The 19,259-nt window shown below is 46.2% G+C and overlaps 1 protein-coding gene across 5 annotated transcripts in view; it reads right to left on the bottom strand.

Annotated features, from left to right (window-relative positions):
- The window catches only part of VPS13B (vacuolar protein sorting 13 homolog B), a 1,616,194-nt gene that overhangs the window by 123,867 nt on the left and 1,473,068 nt on the right, over positions 1 to 19,259 (bottom strand). For all 5 annotated transcript variants that reach the window (XM_063924187.1, XM_063924188.1, XM_063924189.1 and 2 more), the window contains exons 45-48: positions 18,922 to 19,185; positions 10,040 to 10,123; positions 9,729 to 9,904; positions 8,675 to 8,845 (exon numbers count right to left, since the gene is read on the bottom strand). In XM_063924187.1, the coding sequence (XP_063780257.1) occupies positions 8,675 to 8,845; positions 9,729 to 9,904; positions 10,040 to 10,123; positions 18,922 to 19,185 (695 nt within the window). The remainder of the gene's footprint in view (positions 1 to 8,674; positions 8,846 to 9,728; positions 9,905 to 10,039; positions 10,124 to 18,921; positions 19,186 to 19,259) is intronic.

The following is a 19,259-nucleotide window of genomic DNA, read 5'->3' as shown; positions in this document are numbered from 1 at the left end:
TCTCCTGCGGAGCCCGTCTATACCCCCATGGTCCTTACGGAGTCCCCAGCATCCTCTAGGACGTAAGAGAAACATACAAGCGCTCTGTCGGCAATATTCATTCCGGGAGTGGACAACTGGGAAGCAGACTTCCTCAGCAGACACGACCTTCACCCAGGAGAGTGGAGCCTTGTAGCCCCAGATTGGCCGAGGAGAACGTGGTACCTGGATCTTCAGACGTTACTAGTCGACGATCCCTGGCCTCTTCCTCTTCGCGAGGACCTGCTGCGGCAGGGGCCGTTCGTCCACCAAGACTTACAGCGGCTACGTTTGACGGCATGGCGGTTGAACGCCAGATTTTAGCCCGGAAGGGTATTCCCAGTGAAGTCATACCTACTCTTATTCTTGCCAGGAAGGCTGTGACGTCAAAGCACTATCACCGTATTTGGAGGAAATATATTTCCTGGTGCGAGTCCAAGAGAGCTCCAGTGGAGAAATTTGACCTTGGACGTTTTCTCCATTTTCTACAGAATCGAGTGGATGCGGGCCTTAAATTAGGCTCCATTAAAGTGCATATTTCTGCCTTGTCCATTTTCTTTCAGAAACAATTGGCCTCACTTCCTGAAGTGCGGACCTTTATGAAAGGGGTGTTGCACATCCAACCTCCTTTTGTGCCCCCTGTGGCACCTTGGGACCTTAACGTCGTATTATCATTCCTTCAGTCACATTGGTTTGAACCTTTGCGTAAAATAAGAATTTACTTACCGATAATTCTATTTCTCGGAGTCCGTAGTGGATGCTGGGGTTCCTGAAAGGACCATGGGGAATAGCGGCTCCGCAGGAGACAGGGCACAAAAGTAAAGCTTTCCGATCAGGTGGTGTGCACTGGCTCCTCCCCCTATGACCCTCCTCCAAGCCAGTTAGGTACTGTGCCCGGACGAGCGTACACAATAAGGGAGGAATTTTGAATCCCGGGTAAGACTCATACCAGCCACACCAATCACACCGTACAACTTGTGATCTAAACCCAGTTAACAGTATGATAACAGCGGAGCCTCTGAAAAGATGGCTCACAACAATAATAACCCGATTTTTGTAACTATGTACAAGTATTGCAGATAATCCGCACTTGGGATGGGCGCCCAGCATCCACTACGGACTCCGAGAAATAGAATTATCGGTAAGTAAATTCTTATTTTCTCTATCGTCCTAGTGGATGCTGGGGTTCCTGAAAGGACCATGGGGATTATACCAAAGCTCCCAAACGGGCGGGAGAGTGCGGATGACTCTGCAGCACCGAATGAGAGAACTCCAGGTCCTCCTTAGCCAGGGTATCAAATTCGTAGGATTTTACAAACGTGTTTGCCCCTGACTAAATAACCGCTCGGCACAGTTGTAAAGCCGAGACCCCTCGGGCAGCCGCCCAAGATGAGCCCACCTTCCTTGTGGAATGGGCATTTACATATTTTGGCTGTGGCAGGCCTGCCACAGAATGTGCAAGCTGAATTGTATTACACATCCAACTAGCAATAGTCTGCTTAAAAGCAAGAGCACCCAGTTTGTTGGGTGCATACAGGATAACAGCAAGTCAGTTTTCCTGACTCCAGCCGTCCTGGAACCTATATTTTCAGGGCCCTGACAACATCTAGCAACTTGGAGTCCTCCAAGTCCCTAGTAGGTGCAAGGCACCACAATAAGCTGGTTCAGGTGAAACACTGACACCACCTTAGGGAGAGAACTGGGGACGAGTCCGCAGCTCTGCCCTGTCCGAATGGACAAACAAATATGGGCTTTTTTGAGAAAAAAACCACCAATTTGACACTCGCCTGGTCCAGGCCAGGGCCAAGAACATGGTCACTTTTCATGTGAGATGCTTCAAATCCACAGATTTGACTGGTTTTAAACCAATGTGATTTGAAGAATCCCAGAACTACGTTGAGATCCCACAGTGCCACTGGAGGCACAAAAGAGGGTTGTATATGCAATACTCCCTTGACAAAGTTCTGGACTTCAGGAACTGAAGCCAATTCTTTCTGGAAGAAAATTGACAGGGCCGAAATTTGAACCTTAATGGACCCCAATTTGAGGCCCATAGACACTCCTGTTTGCAGGAAATGCAGGAATCGACCGAGTTGAAATTTCTTTGTGGGGCCTTCCTGGCCTCACACCACGCAACATATTTTCGCCACATGTGGTGATAATGTTGTGCGGTCACCTCCTTTCTGGCTTTGACCAGGGTAGGAATGACCTCTTCCGGAATGCCTTTTTCCCTTAGGATCCGGCGTTCCACCGCCATGCCAACAAACGCAGCTGCGGTAAGTCTTGGAACAGACATGGTACTTGCTGAAGCAAGTCCCTTCTTAGCGGCAGAGGCCATAAGACCTCTGTAAACATCTCTTGAAGTTCCGGGTACCAAGTCCTTCTTGGCCAATCCGGAGCCATGAGTATAGTTCTTACTCCTCTACGTCTTATAATTCTCAGCACCATAGGTATGAGAAGCAGAGGAGGGAACACATACACCGACTGGTACACCCACGGTGTTACCAGAACGTCCACAGCTATTGCCTGAGGGTCTCTTGACCTGGCGCAATACCTGTCCCGTTTTTTGTTCAGACGGGACGCCATCATGTCCACCTTTGGTATTTCCCAACGGTTTACAATCATGTGGAAAAAACTTCCCGATGAAGTTTCCACTCTCCCGGGTGGAGGTCGTGCCTGCTGAGGAAGTCTGCTTCCCAGTTTCCATTCCCGGGATGAAACACTGCTGACAGTGCTATCACATGATTTTCCGCCCAGCGAAAAGTCCTTGCAGTTTTTGCCATTGCCCTCCTGCTTCTTGTGTCGCCCTGTCTGTTTACGTGGGCGACTGCCGTGATGTTTTTCCCACTGGATCAATACCGGCTGACCTTGAAGCAGAGGTCTTGCTAAGCTTAGAGCATTATAAATTTACCCTTAGCTCCAGTATATTTATGTGGAGAAAAGTCTCCAGACTTGATCACACTCCCTGGAAATTTTTTCCTTGTGTGACTGCTCCCCAGCCTCTCGGGCTGGGCTCCGTGGTCACCAGCATCCAATCCTGAATGCCGAATCTGCGGCCCTCTAGAAGATGAGCACTCTATAACCACCACAGGAGAGACACCCTTGTCCTTGGATATAGGGTTATCCGCTGATGCATCTGAAGATGCGATCCGGACCATTTGTCCAGCAGATCCCACTGAAAAGTTCTTGCGTGAAATCTGCCGAATGGAATTGCTTCGTAGGAAGCCACCATTTTCTACCAGGACCCTTGTGCAATGATGCACTGTTTTTAGGAGGTTCCTGACTAGCTCGGATAACTCCCTGGCTTTCTCTTTCGGGAGAAACACCTTTTTCTGGACTGTGTCCAGAATCATCCCTAGGCACAGCAGACGTGTCGTCGGGATCAGCTGCGATTTTGGAATATTTAGAATCCACCCGTGCTGTTGTAGCAGTATCCGAGATAGTGCTACTCCTACCTCCAACTGTTCCCTGGACTATGCCCTTATCAGGAGATCGTCCAAGTAAGGGATAATTAAGACGCCTTTTCTTCGAAGAAGAATCATCATTTCGGCCATTACCTTAGTAAAGACCCGGGGTGCCGTGGACAATCCAAACGGCAGCGTCTGAAACTGATAGTGACAGTTCTGCACCACGAACCTGAGGTACCCTTAGTGAGAAGGGCAAATTTGGGACATAGAGGTAAGCATCCCTGATGTCCCGGGACACTATATAGTCCCCTTCTTCCTGTTCGTTATCACTGCTCTGAGTGACTCCATCTTGATTTGAACCTTTGTAAGTGTTCAAAAATTTTTTAGATTTAGAATAAGTCTCACCTAGCCTTCTGGCTTCAGTACCACAATATAGTGTGGAATAATACCCCTTTTCTTGTAGTAGGAGGGGTAATTTAATTATCACCTGCTGGGAATACAGCTTGTGAATTTTTTCCCATACTGCCTCCTTGTCGGAGGGAGACCTTGGTAAAGCAGACTTCAGGAGCCTGCGAAGGGGAAACGTCTCGACATTCCAATCTGTACCCCTGGGATACTACTTGTAGGATCCAGGGGTCCTGTACGGTCTCAGCGCCATGCTGAGAACTTGTCAGAAGCGGTGGAACGCTTCTGTTCCTGGGAATGGGCTGCCTGCTGCAGTCTTCTTCCCTTTCCTCTATCCCTGGGCAGATATGATCTTATAGGGACGAAAGGACTGAGGCTGAAAAGACGGTGTCTTTTTCTGCAGAGATGTGACTTAGGGTAAAAACGGTGGATTTTCCAGCAGTTGCCGTGGCCACCAGGTCCGATGGACCGACCCCAAATAACTCCTCTTCCTTTATACGGCAATACACCTTTGTGCCGTTTGGAATCTGCATCACCTGACCCCTGTCGTGTCCATAACATCTTCTGGCAGTTATGGACATCGCATTTACTCTTGATGCCAGAGTGCAAATATCCCTCTGTGCATCTCGCATATATAGAAATGCATCCTTTAAATGCTCTATAGTCAATAAAATACTGTCCCTGTCAAGGGTATCAATATTTTTATTCAGGGAATCCGACCAAGCCACCCCAGCTCTGCACATCCAGGCTGAGGCGATCGCTGGTCGCAGTATAACACCAGTATGTGTGTATATACTTTTTATGATATTTTCCAGCCTCCTGTCAGCTGGTCCTTGAGGACGGCCCTATCTATAGACGGTACCGCCACTTGTTTTGATAAGCGTGTGAGCGCCTTATCCACCCTAAGGGGTGTTTCCCAACGCGCCCTAACTTCTGGCGGGAAAGGGTATACCGCCCATAATTTTCTATCGGGGGGAACCCACGCATCATCACACACTTTATTTAATTTATCTGATTCAGGAAAAACTATGGTAGTTTTTTCACATCCCACATAATACCCTCTTTTGTGGTACTTGTAGTATCAGAAATATGTAACACCTCCTTCATTGCCTTTAACGTGTGGCCCTAATAAGGAATACGTTTGTTTATTCACCGTCGACACTGGATTCAGTGTCCCTGTCTGTGTCTGTGTCGACCGACTAAAGTAAACGGGCGTTTTAAAACCCCTGACGGTGTTTTTGAGACGTCTGGACCGGTACTAATTGTTTGTCGGCCGTCTCATGTCGTCAACCGACCTTGCAGCGTGTTGACATTATCACGTAATTCCCTAAATAAGCCATCCATTCCGGTGTCGACTCCCTAGAGAGTGACATCACCATTACAGGCAATTGCTCCGCCTCCTCACCAACATCGTCCTCCTACATGTCGACACACACGTACCGACACACAGCACACACACAGGGAATGCTCTGATAGAGGACAGGACCCACTAGCCCTTTGGAGAGACAGAGGGAGAGTTTGCCAGCACACACCAAAAACGCTATAATTATATAGGGACAACCTTATATAAGTGTTTTCCCTTATAGCATCTTTTTTATATATTTCTAACGCCAAATTAGTGCCCCCCCTCTCTGTTTTAACCCTGTTTCTGTAGTGCAGTGCAGGGGAGAGCCTGGGAGCCTTCCCTCCAGCCTTTCTGTGAGGGAAAATGGCGCTGTGTGCTGAGGAGATAGGCCCCGCCCCTTTTTCGGCGGCCTCGTCTCCCGCTCTTAACGGATTCTGGCAGGGGTTAAATATCTCCATATAGCCTCCGGAGGCTATATGTGAGGTATTTTTAGCCAAAATAGGTTTTCATTTGCCTCCCAGGGCGCCCCCCTCCCAGCGCCCTGCACCCTCAGTGACTGCCGTGTGAAGTGTGCTGAGAGGAAAATGGCGCACAGCTGCAGTGCATTGCGCTACCTTTAGAAGACTGAGGAGTCTTCTGCCGCCGATTCTGGACCTCTTCTTATTTCAGCATCTGCAAGGGGGCCGGCGGCAAGGCTCCGGTGACCATCCAGGCTGTACCTGTGATCGTCCCTCTGGAGCTGATGTCCAGTAGCCAAGAAGCCAATCCATCCTGCACGCAGGTGAGTTCACTTCTTCTCCCCTAAGTCCCTCGTTGCAGTGATCCTGTTGCCAGCAGGACTCACTGTAAAATAAAAAACCTAAGCTAAACTTTTCTAAGCAGCTCTTTAGGAGAGCCACCTAGATTGCACCCTTCTCGGCCGGGCACAAAAATCTAACTGGCTTGGAGGAGGGTCATAGGGGGAGGAGCCAGTGCACACCACCTGATCGGAAAGCTTTACTTTTGTGCCCTGTCTCCTGCGGAGCCGCTATTCCCCATGGTCCTTTCAGGAACCCCAGCATCCACTAGGACGATAGAGAAAGTGGAGTTAAAATTCCTCACTTGGAAAGTTGTCATTTTGTTGGCGTTGGCATCCACAAAGCGGGTGTCAGAGTTGGCGGCCTTGTCTCACATGAGTTTTTGACAAATGGGAGGTAATCTGCGCACTGGGGTGGTTTTGCTGTTTGGGATGTGCTGCTAGTCAAAAGGGTGTCCTTGCCCTTTGTTGGTTCAATGTGGATATATGGTTTTCACCTGACTGCGCTCATCCCCTTGTCTCACATGAGCCCTTATTTAATTTTCCATGAAGATAGAGCAGAGTTGCGAACTCGGCAACAATTTCTGCCAAAGGTGGTTCCCTCTATTCATATCAACCAACCTATTGTGGTGCCAGTGGCTACTGGCGCTTTGGCTGAGAATAAGTCTCTGGATGTGGTCAGAGCTTTAAAGATTTATGTAGCCAGGACGGCTCCATTGAGGAAAACAGAGTCTCTGTTTATTTTGTATGCTCCCAATAAGATTGGGGTTCCTGCTTCCAAGCAGACCATTGCCCACTGGATATGTCAGACGATTCAGCAGGCTCATTCAACGGCAGGCTTGCCGTTGCAGAAATCAGTGAAGGCCCATTCCACTAGGAAGGTGGGTTCGTCCTGGGCGGCTGCCCGGGGTGTCTCGGCATTGCAACTTTGCCGAGCTGCTACTTGGTCGGGGTCGAACACGTTTGCTAAATTCTACAAGTTTGATACCTTGGCCGATGAAGACCTTAAATTTGGTCAATCGGTGCTGCAGAGTCATCCGCACTCTCCCGCCCGCTATTGAGCTTTGGTATAAACCCCATGGTCTTTTGAGAGTGCCCAACATCCTCTAGGACGAAATAGAAAATAGGATTTTAAATACCTACCAGTAAATCCTTTTCTATGAGTCCGTAGAGGATGTTGGGCGCCCGTCCCAGTGCGTACTGTATCTGCAGTTTAGTTCTGGTTACACATAGGTTGTGTTTTTGATTTTTTCTTCAGCTTGTTGCTGAGGTTTTGTCCATGTGCGTTGACATGTGTTCAGTTATCTGCCATGTTATATGGCATGCTTATGGCGTAAGCTGGTGTTGGCTCACCTTGTTTGTTAAGTCCTTTCCTCGTAATGTCCGTCTCGCCGGGCACAGTTCCAAACTGAGTCTGGGGAGGGATATAGAGGGAGGAGCCAGGTCACGCCCCTTTGAAAGTCTTAAAGTGCCCATGTCTCCTGCGGATCCCGTCTATACCCCATGGTCTTTTGAGAGTGCCCAGCATCCTCTACGGACTCATAGAAAAGGATTTACCGGTAGGTATTTAAAATCCAATTTTTTCGCACTGCACATTCCTCCATACTGAGTACAAGCAATCATGAACAACTACGGGCAACTCCGTCTCATCTCCACTTGCAGCTGAATGTGAGTAACTGGCAAGGGGAAATCTGTATATAGACGGGTATGAGTCACTAGGTCGACATGGTCATTAGGTCGACAAGAAAAAAGGTCAACATTAGGTTTTTTTTTTTACTTTTTTTGGTGTAGTTTTCTTCGTAAAGTGGCAGGGAACCCCAATTAGTGCACCGTGTCCCCTCGTTTCGCTCGCCATGCTTTGGGCAAGGTGCCTCGCTCGGCACAGGTTACTATTCCCAATCATAGTACACGTGGATCGTCAAGTATGAAAAAGTTGAAAAAAATTAAGAAAATAAAAATGTGAAAAACGTGTGCCAATCTTTTCCCATGTCGATCTAATGCATGTTGACCAATAGTGGTCGACCTAATGACTGTCGACCTAAGTCTTGTCAACCTAATGACCGTATCCCATATAGAATACGGAACTGAAGACTTGTCAACGGGCGCCTATATGCAGCTATGTGCTTCAGACGGATCTCCTGCACCAGGTATAGAGTTGGAGCAAATGTGCGCTAATCGTGATGACAGCATGAGGATATATCTAAATATGTGCATTCATGCTTATTTGCATGCGTACAATTGGGCCAACTTGCCAGAGTTGGGCCTCTCACCTCCCAAACTCGGTCCTCAAGGAAACCTAACAGTCCAGGCTGAAGCACTGGTGACAGTTCCTCAGTCAATCTGATTTAACCATCTATGCTCAACCATGGATAAACCCTGGACTGTTAAGGTGCCTTAAGGACAGAGTTTAGGAACCACTGGTCTAACCCTACAAATCTCAAGTGTTTGCTTCCTTGAAAAGAGACATTGCTGAGCCAGACACTGCCTAAGCAGATAAAGGAGAACCGTGTAGTTGGAAAAGCAGAAGTAATAAGAAAGGGGGACAAACCCATGCCTTGTAAGTGATTGTCCCTTTACCTCGGGCGCAATTACATCTGGCCCAATACATCTTTTATACAGTATGATGCGGCTGCTTGCACACACGTACTTAAGTAAAAAGTAAATAGATAATACAAACAAACATACAAAACCCCAGGGACCTACCTGTCTGTATCCTTCTTATTATAAGGCCACACAGGCGGAACTCGGCAATCTTCTCCATAGAAGTCGGAAACGATCTGACTCGCAGAGATGTCACTTTGTGTTTTCACAGCTATTTGTTTAATCAGAGCTGTGGAGATGGGAACAGCGCATTCCGATGGGTCATCTTCTTCCCTGGGAGTAGAGGAATATTCAGATCAGGAAAATGGTGACTCGGGTCATGTTTAGGAAACTCACTTATTTTGCTCAAAGGAACCATTTCAGTTGTATGGTGGTTTGCATGTGTCAGGATGCCCTCAATCTGCTTTCCATGTTGTATTCTACTCCATGCAACTAATGACATCCTCAATTAGGGCCAAATGTAATAGAGTGAGAATTTCAGAAAGTGAGAGATTTGGTAAGGTTTTGCAGGTTTTTTTTAAAGTGGCAATCATTTACATAGCAAAATCAACCTAGTTTTGCAGTGTAAATGATTGCCACTTTAAGAAAACCCTCAAAAACCTTACCAAATCTCTCACTTTCTGAAACTCTCACTCTATTACATTTGGCCCTAATTGAGGATGTCATTAGTGTTTCACTCTCGGGTCCGAATGCATACGATTGTCTGTCTATGGAAGTAAAGAAGCACTGGCCAATCACAGTAAGCACTGATTCGCTTCTAGTTTTTTATTGGCTTGCAGGCAGAGCTGCCCAGCAATTAGCTTTATACTGCAATCAGGGGGATGGGAAAATACTTCGCCAGGACCCACTTTTCGAATTTCATTGTCACTTGTTTAAAAATAAAAAGCTTAAAAATCAGCGAAACGTACTATAATGGAAAGTCCTGCAGTACTTTTATTATCATTATTATTACTTATTGTTATTTTAACATAATATTGTAGCGTGTGTAGTATCATTTAATTAAAGGAGGTCGTAATGGGTGTGGGAGAACATAATGAAAGGCCAGATTATTGCTACTGTACATATATACGGTGCTGGAGAAGATCTACATGGGCCATACGATCTCACTGGGAAGGAGCCGGTGACTCTAGACCGCAGGCAATGAAACAACAAGCACCTTGCTTGAAACGTCAGGTGATGGGTTAGGTCCGGCTCTATGTTCTGCAGAGGCTTTTCCACTCCTTTCCCAGGAATAATTTGTGTTTCATTTAAACCAAGGCTCCTTTTTTCCAAATGTATAATGATGGGATCAGGAAGATGGCTCTGCATGATAAAGAGAGGGCTGAACACAATCTGGAAAGACAAAGAACAGAATGCCATTACTCTCCAGCTGCCTGCTCTTGTGAATCGCTGCTTCCAAGGTTGCGGCGACCTTCATCCCGTCCAGCACGAGGGCGGTCACATATTGCTGTGCTATTTATTACTCACCATTCGCTGCTGCGCTTGGGAACTGGACTCCAAGGTTAGAAGTGAGCACCAGACGTAAATGATGGGTCTGTTGGAAGACGGCACCTGCGAGTAGACAGGCTGATATTAATAACCATCTAATACGGTACTGCTTTGTATTTGATTACATACTGTGTTCTTTATAGTTAGACATAAAAATAAGTAAATTAGGAAAAGATCAAATGACGTGACATACTACAGGATAGTTCAAATGATTAACTTTGTTATTTACTAAATTATTATTCTTATTACTATCCTTTATGTATATCGCGCCACAAAGGATCTGCAGCGCCCAATTACAGAGTATGTAAATGAAAAATCATAATGGGACAATAGTGACTCACAGTTGAAGACAATATAGGACAAGCACAGAGTAAACAACACTGACATAAGTATCAGGGTGGCAGAAAACCCGCGGGATTAGGAGCCGTTGAGGATGTTTAAGTAAGAGAAGGATAAGCACATGACTGAGGGCCCTGCTTGTGAGAGCTTACATTCTAAAGGGGAGGGGTAGACAGACAGGGGTGGCACAGATTGGGTAGACAGAGAGCGTGGAACAAAGGGTTAGGATCAGATTTGGCTGGGTTTGGTGAAGAAGTGGGTCTTGAAAGCCTGTTTGAAGTTTTTTCGAGAAGTGGAGATTCTGAGGGGGAGAGGTAGGGAATTCCAGAGAAAGGAAGCAGCACGTGAGAACTCTTGAAGGTAAGAGTGGGAGGAAGTAATCAGTTGGCAGGAGAGTCAGAGTGCATTAGCAGAGCGAAGAGGACGGGTGGGAGAGTAAAGGGAGATAAAGTCAGAGATTTAAGTGGGAGAGGAGTGGGTGAGGGCTTTGTGAGTGTGAGAAGTTTGAATTGGATTCTGAAAGGGAAGGTGAGCCAGTGAAGGGCTTGTAGGAGAGGGGAGGTGGATGTAGTGCGTTTGGTGAGGAAGATGAGCTGGGCTGTGGCGTTGAGGATAGACTGGGGTGGAGAGAGGTATTTGTCAGGGATGCCAGATAGGAGATTACAGTAGTCCAGTCTGGAAATGACCAGTGAGTGGATAATGGTCTTAGTGGCATCCTGGGTGAGAATACCATTATTTATTTATTTATTAAAATCTTTTTATTGAGGCAACATTGAATTGATACAAATAAGCAACATTAGTTACAATGCAATTTAGACAGATCTAGTTACAGATTGTGAACTATGCAGATATCATACATTAGTTCAAACCCTCGCAGCGGAGGGGTTTGTCAGATAGACATGTAACTTTGAACGAAACATTAGAAGTCAAAAACTATGCATCTCTTGATTTTGAATAGAATGTGTTATACAGTAGTAAAAATCAATAACCGTTAATAACAATTATCTAAAAAATAAAACATATAAAAATAGGGCTGCGAGTCTTGAAGCCCAATGGAGGTGAATATGCAGAAAGCAAGAACCCCTCTCCCTCCCAGAGAATACCATTATTATCATATAGCAATGCAAGCAAGGTGGGGAGGGGGGCATGCAAACACCACACAGACAGCACCCTGGTCGGGATTAGAACTCATGACCCAAGTGCTGTGAGAGAGCAATGCTAACCACTGTGCCATAATGCTGCACCAGTATACTCTGTAGCTATTTTACACCTGAAAACAAACACATTACTAAAACAAAACTGGATATTAAAAACCCAAAGAAGCAAGAGGACTCAACTCTACAGCTTACTATGTATAGGAAAATATGAGTTTTCCACACGAGACTCAGCACCACTGACTGCATATACTGGGCCAGCCAGACTGCAGTGGCTCAAGCACTTAGTGGGGCTAGATGACCCAGTCACACAGCAATGTTGGTTTGGGGGTCAGTAGGTTGCTTGGTGCTAGGAAGAGAATAAATGTGAGTTTTACAAGAACTGTGCATATGGGTGATAATGGCGTAGAATAGCCTATGGGGGATAAAACTGTGTGTTTTGGAGTTTAATAAGCTTGGCCGAGGAGGTGAGTGCTACCAGGGAACACATGAAGGCTAGCGGAAAGGCTCTTTGTACAAAAGTGGAAATTCTACAGAGGGTTTATACTGAAAACTGTCCTGGTAATGGAAGTAATGAGTGATGATGGGAGAGGCTGATTTTATGTAGAGCAGAGGGGTCTATGCACTATGGGGTCTTTTCAAAAAGCAGAGAAAAGCCCTGTTTTGCAAAAAACAGGGCTTTTCTCTGCTTCAAGCTATTCATGGAGCAGGTTACCGTGGAGAAGTCCCTGACTTCTCCAGTGGCCCCCCTGCTCCACGGCTGAATCGCATCACCATACTTTAGTATGGTGAGTGTGATTCATGAGCTTTCCGCTTCTCCATGGAGTTCAGGTTCGCCATCTCAGGATGGCACCACCTGAACCGTGGTGCGGTAACTGCAGGGAAGCTCAATGCTTCCCTGCTCTCTGTCCGCACCCGGCGCTGGCTCCGCCCCCTGACCTCCCATCGGCCTCTGCGGCCTTCCGGGAGGTCAGCTGGCGGCGAATGTGCAGAAGGATCCTGACTTCAAGCATCGCAGAGGGGGACCGCCGGAGAAGAGAGCGTCGCTGGAGCCCAGGACATCGCATTGCTTCACCGGAAGGGTGAGTATACTTGAATTGCTACTTATAACAGCTATATATCGTATCAAACCGATGCGATGTATAGTGATAAGTTTTCATTCATTTTTCTTTATGAATAGACCCCTTTATCTCTCTCCACTTTATCACTCTCCAAGGCTTTAGTACATGGACCCCTGAGTTAGAAAGTACTTTGAGACAAGAGCTGTATGTTGCTGTAGTTTTGTTAATGCTTTGCATGTTAGTAGAAGTACTATATATTAGTCCCTGTTAGTTCAGGTAACCAATAACCAAGCAATAAAGGGACTGAGAGGGAGTAGCATTACCACCAAGTCACCTGCTAGCTCATTGCTACATGGAGCACAGGACTGGCATGGGCCCCATTCACCACTAGATTTAGGATTTTACAGCTGACAGGAGCAAAGGCCTGGAGAAAAGTGAGGAGACGTGAGCCAGTGGAGAAGTTGCCTACGGCAACCAATCAGCTGCTATATATATTTTTATAGAATGCACTTTATAAATGTACCTCGACACTGATTGGTTGCCGTGAGCAACTTCTCCACTGGCTCACTTCTCCATTTTTTCATTGCTTTATGAATAGACCGCTTAGAACTTTGGGGCAGATGTATTAAGCCTGGAGAAAACATAAGGAAGTGATAAACCAGTGATATGTGCAAGGTGATAATGCACCAGCCAATCAGACCCTAACTGTTAATTTACATATTGGAACTGATTGGCTGGTGCCTTTATCACCTTGCACATATCACTGGTTTATCACTTCCTTATGGCTTCTCCAGGTTAATACATCTGCCCCTTTGTTCTCATTTCCCTTCTCCGATCCCCCACCTGTGTCTATATCCATCATTATAATGCTTCAGTATTAGTGAGGATGGTTCGAACCTGTTAGGAGTCACCTAGCCGAGAGATGAGGACATGTGTCCTGATAGCAATGTACACTCTGTGCTTCAGCACTTCTAAGATGTATTACACTCAGCCCAAATACTATCCACACTCCCCATTTCTCTTCTGTAACCCATTCTCTTACCCTATTACTTTGTACAGCAACAAAATTCAAAGCAAAGGCAATAGCCAACGGGGAGCATCAGGAATTAATGACTGAAAGTGTATGTATTGTCTTTTGTGAGACATTTACGTATTCAGGGGATGTGACGGACTAAAGAGCTTATTTAACAAAAACTGTATTAATGTCCTGAAAATAAACATTCATTATGGCTGCATATTGCAGAGATTTGGAAAATTATTCTGGTGCAATCTATCAAGGGACAAACGCAGGGACGCAGGCTCCAATAAGAGCCTGCTGTGGCTATAAGTAAAAAGTAAAGTGATAGCTAGTTCCGTTACAGACCAAGCTGGGTACCTGTGCTCCCATCAGGCTCGTGATTCCAGCCCACCGGGGAGGATCATGCGATGTTCCTTCTATGGCCGGCATTCCTCCATAGGGGAAAGCGAGCAGGATCCGGTCTCTAGGTCGACAGTAACTAGGTCGACACTATCTAGGTCGACCACTATTGGGCGACAGTAACTAGGTCAACAGGGTTTCTAGGTCGACAGGGTCAGGGTCACAATTTTTTTCTTTTTTTTAACCTTTTCATACTTAACGATCCACGTGGACTATGATTGGAATGGTAATTGCCCAAAGCATGGCGAGCGAAGCGAGCCATGCGAGGGTACACGGTGCACTAATTGGGGTTCCCGGTCACTCTACGAAGAAAACGACACCCACAAAAAAAAAACTCATGTCGACCTTTTGACCTGTCGACCTGTCAACCTAGACCCAGTCGACCTAGTTACTGTCAACCAATAGTGGTCGACCTAGACACTGTTGACCTAGTTACTATCTACCTTCCATACCACACCCAAAGCGAGCGAACGCTATTTTCATGATGGCATTAGCTATTGGAGACAAGCTCTAAAAGTTAGGGTTTTCAAACCTTGTTAAACAACCCAGTAATGCTTATCCCCATGGGGGTTATTCATAAGATGGATGCAGATCTTGCTTCCGTAGCAAGATCTGGGTCCATCTACTAACATGCTGGGGGCCACCCCAATTTAATTGCGCTGACAGGCGGTGCGGGGCAATTTTAGTTTTGTTTGGGGTAGCGGCTGCGTGTGATGTCACGCACCTGCCCCGTAAACGCTCCCAACGTGCCCCCCTTTTTGCACACCACGCCCCCACAATCCGCTTCGCCCCGACCCAATGCCCGCTGCTGTCAATCACCTTGTGGCCGCATCCTTCTGGAGAGCAGCCGCATGGTGAAGGGTCGCGCATGCGCACTGTGGCTAAAGTGCATGCGCAGACCGGATGGACGCGCCCACTGCATGCGGACGCATCGTCTGTGCCCATCTCTGAGTGACACCCACTGATGCAAACTCTGATGTTTGCAAAGCGGGAGATGTTTTTACAGCCCTTCTAAATCGGCACGGTACATAAGTCTGCCTTAAACATGCTGAAAAAGCAGTTTCTGCTTATTTTAAGGGAAAAAATTACTTTGATAAATAGGCCCCAATATATGTGGAGCAAAGGATGATTCTGATTTGAGGACGACACAGACAACAATCTTATTGTTATGTAGGTGTCAGATATGCAGCTTCTATTGGGTCTGCAAAGACATTGATCAGGAAAATCATGGGGGTGGTGGTCATGCCCCATTCTATGCCCTCATGCTTCCCACGACCACCCTCCTGGATCCCTCAGTTTCGGTATTATAGTGGAAACATTAATAGCTTAATTTAAAAAGCACGGAATTAGAGGTGGCAAGAGCAGTGACAAGTTTCCACATCTCCCATAGGGGGAGATGTATCAAACTTTCGACAGAATGGGGAAGTGGACAAGTTGCCCATAGCAACTAATCAGCTACTACCTATCATCTTACAGAATATACTTGATAAATGTTAGCTAGAAGATTATTGTCTCAATACATTTCTCCCATATCTTATTCTATTATCAATTTAGCAAACTCTACGTTGTATTTTTTTTTTATATCTACTCAATTTCAAACAAAAATACATTTTCCACATTTCACTTAAGAAATAGGTCATGTGTCTTTTATTTTTAATCCCCAGCCATCTTAACGTATACAATTTCCAAGCTGAAAATTAAATGCCATTTACCACAGCCAATAAATCCAGACAGATGCACAGATTACATACCACCCCCCCTTCCCCCTTTCTCTCTCCAGATCTGACTGACACAACATGCAGTGAACGGTGCGATGAGGGTGGAATTTATTTTGTCAAGCACAATTTTTTTTCTTCTTCTTTTACATTTTAGAGAGGCAGGAAATCCATGTATAACATATCAACAGTAAAGTGAACAGATGTAAGATATCTACATCACATAATCAAAGAACAAGGGTTTTGCCAACTTCTAAACAAGCCAGGAACATAGGGTGTGTAAATGATAGCATTGCTGAAGCATTTTCTCACACACAGGCTGCGGACTGCTCTACGGTAGCCTGTCGTGTAACGTGATCGCGATTCATCATCACTACTACAGCCCACGGTGATGTGAGTGATTCTGCTACTGCGCGCCGATCTTACTCCCTGCTTTCTGATCACACACACATTCGCAAGAAACCTGTGAGCTTAAATGTCAGCAAAAACCTCACAATACACAGATAATAGACATTGTGCCCGCATGCTATGGATGTTGATGTAATGCTAAGACAATGACAAAATAAATAGAAATAATGACAAATCTTAAATCCCGGAGCATAATATGAAACAGGAGAACTGGACTGTATATACTAGAGGTCCCTTTATAAACTAGGACCCTAGACTGTAATGCCAGAAACAGGGGGGGAAGGGGGGGGGGGGGAGTAATGTACAAAACATGCCTGTATTGCTAATCTGCAGATTCTCATAAACATGATCCTGCATTCTGACGTCAGGTGGGTCTACTATTATTGGTGTTGTGTACTGCTGGTGGTATTGGGGTTACTTGGGGGGGGGGGGGGATCCTCATGGGCCTGGGATTGAAAATGACCAAGATTCAAACTAATGTGTGTACACCTCCCCCTTCTCTTACACCAGGGGTGGGGAACCTCTGGCCTGTGGGTTTTATGTGGCCCGGAAAAGCATTTGGTCCAGCCCGGGAGATGTAGTTTTCTCACACTGTGCAATGTATACAGTGTAAAGTGTGAGAAAACTACATCTCCCATGATGCAGTGTGCGGTAGACGGCTCTGTTGTTGTTTGAGGCGGAGGTCTGCTCTGCTGGAAGGTGGGAGGAATGGCTGTGCTGCGATGCCACTCTCCCCTGCATCTCTGGGACCTGACAATAACAGAATTTTGAAATAATACAGTACTCTTGATGTTGATCGTATGAATGGCACCAATGAGCTTATTATTACACTAACACTGTGCTGTATTCATTCCAGGTCTGTGTCTATTATGTGTAACTGGCACTACTGGGGACTTTATGTGTAACTGGCACTATACTGGGGCATTATGCGTAACCGGTCCCGCTGTGGGCTTTCCTGGGGCCATTTTGTGTAAGGAGCACTAATGTGGGCATTATGTGTAAGGCCATGACTACTTTTCCTAGGAGAGCGTACAAATTCCAAATTCGGGGGGGGGGGGGGGGGGGGGGACTTCAAACATGGCCCACGCATGATGTTGAGAAAATCCAAATGGCCCTTGGCAGGATAAGAGGTTCCCCACCCTTACATCATAATGTCTCCCTAATACGTAAAAGTAGAAAAATGTTTTTTATTCGCTGAGGTATAATTTAAAATACTTAAAACATTTTTAACTGACATTTTTTTTTTTTTTTAAATTCTTATTTATACGTGGTTAAGCATAGTATGGAAACATACATGAACATAGAGAAGGACCTGGAGGCCAACGGGACAAACGTCCAGCATAAACCACAAATTTTCAGATAAACAACAAAATTAATCAAAAAGAAAGAACAGTAACATTCAAGTATGGAATTCAGGGGGGGAGGGGGAAAGGGAAAGGGGAAGAGGGGGGGAACCACGGTATATATCTGTGCGCAGTGTATATCCTGGAAATGGTAGGATTAAGAGAAAGAGTGAGAGGGGGATCAAGGGGGAGACAAAAGAAGATTAGAAAATGGGAAAGAGGAGAAGAGAGTGAGAGAGAAGAAAAGAAAAGAGGGGGAGGAAAACATAGGGGGGGAGCAGTAGGCAGTGCCCATGGGTCTGCAGGTAAGTTAGGGGCAATGGTGGGGGCTGGGCCTCTACGTTCAGCAGCGAGCCAGGGGGCCCAGACCTGCTCAAAGATGTGGCCCCCGGTCGTGGAGATAGTATGTGATCTTTTCCATTGAGGCAATGTGCCAAATTTTGGTTTTAAGGACGGGAGAGAGGGTGGTGAGGGGTTCTTCCAATTAAGAGCTATCAGCGACTTTGCCGCCGCCAGGAGTGTGTGTGGCCAGCTTTTGGGAAAATTTAATGAGCAACGGGGGAGGGAGACATAGCAAAAAGATCCAAGGATCTTTCAGCGCAGGAGAATCCAAAAGCGAATTGAGGAGGGAATGGACTAGGTCCCAAAAGGGAGCGATGGACGGGCAGGTCCACCATATGTGGAGCATAGTGCCCCTGGCCCCGCAGTTCCTCCAGCAATTAGGGGAGGAAGATGGAAAGAATTTGTTAAGTCGGTCAGGGGTGTAGTACCAGCGGTAGTAAACTTTGTAGGCTGTTTCTTTAAAAGCAGTAGCGATAGAGGATTTAGCAATCCCCAGTCCTCATGTCCTCCCAGTCCTCACTCTCTGGTGGGGGTCCAAGATCACGTTCCCATGCGAGCTCGTGGGGCCGGGAGGGGGGAAGGGAGGCATCTAGTAAAGAGAGTAGAGTTGGGAGATTAAGCCTTTGGAGAGGTGGGAGTTAATGCATAAGCTTTCAAAGGGGGTGAGAACACGGAGCAAGGCGGAGGAGGGGAAGGAGCCTAGGAAGTGGCGGATTTGTAAAATTGGAAGGGATTAAGTGGGTGCGAAGGGGTCTGTTGTTGGAGGTCAGGTAGAGACAGCCATTGGCCCCAATCGGCAAAGTTAGTCAGACTGACATTTTTAACAATCAGTGCTTTAGCAAAAAAAAAAATTTTTTTTTTTAAATGACAGGTTGTTTAGAACTTTCAATAGACACATTGGATGAACTTTAATGCTATTGGCAACAGGCGCACTTATGGAAAAATAAAATAAAAAAAGTACTAATTGTTCTTTTACATCCCTCCAGGATTATTATGGCCCCACTCTGCTGCCAATGTTATTATAAAAAGAAAGGTTAGATTTAAAGTGTGAGATAAAACTTTATTTACAGTTCTTCTCATACCTGAATGACGAAGCTGTGCTCAGTGGCATCACAAGTCAGGCAGACATCTTGGGACCAGTCCTCCTCTCCTTTCGCCCTGACACATAACTCTGTCAGCTCACTGTTTTCCAGGACATAAGATGGCAGTTTCTGTTTGGCTGACAGGCAGTCAACATGTTCCCGTACCACAGCCAGGCCATCTTGTCCCATGTAGTGTTGTACCACCTTCAGGTCAATACTCTCTGACAGATAGCTGCAAATTATCTGCCTCCCACATATAGTCACCTGTAGACACAACGGTTTCACATTAACTTTGAATCAATCCCATTACAGAAGATAGATTTTGTGTTAAGGGATGA

This window comes from Pseudophryne corroboree, chromosome 5 (assembly GCF_028390025.1).
Source record: "Pseudophryne corroboree isolate aPseCor3 chromosome 5, aPseCor3.hap2, whole genome shotgun sequence".
In the NCBI taxonomy this organism is placed as follows: Eukaryota; Metazoa; Chordata; class Amphibia; order Anura; family Myobatrachidae; genus Pseudophryne; species Pseudophryne corroboree.
The sequence above is the reverse complement of the archived record's forward strand: the minus strand, read 5'-3'. Positions and strand labels throughout refer to the sequence as shown.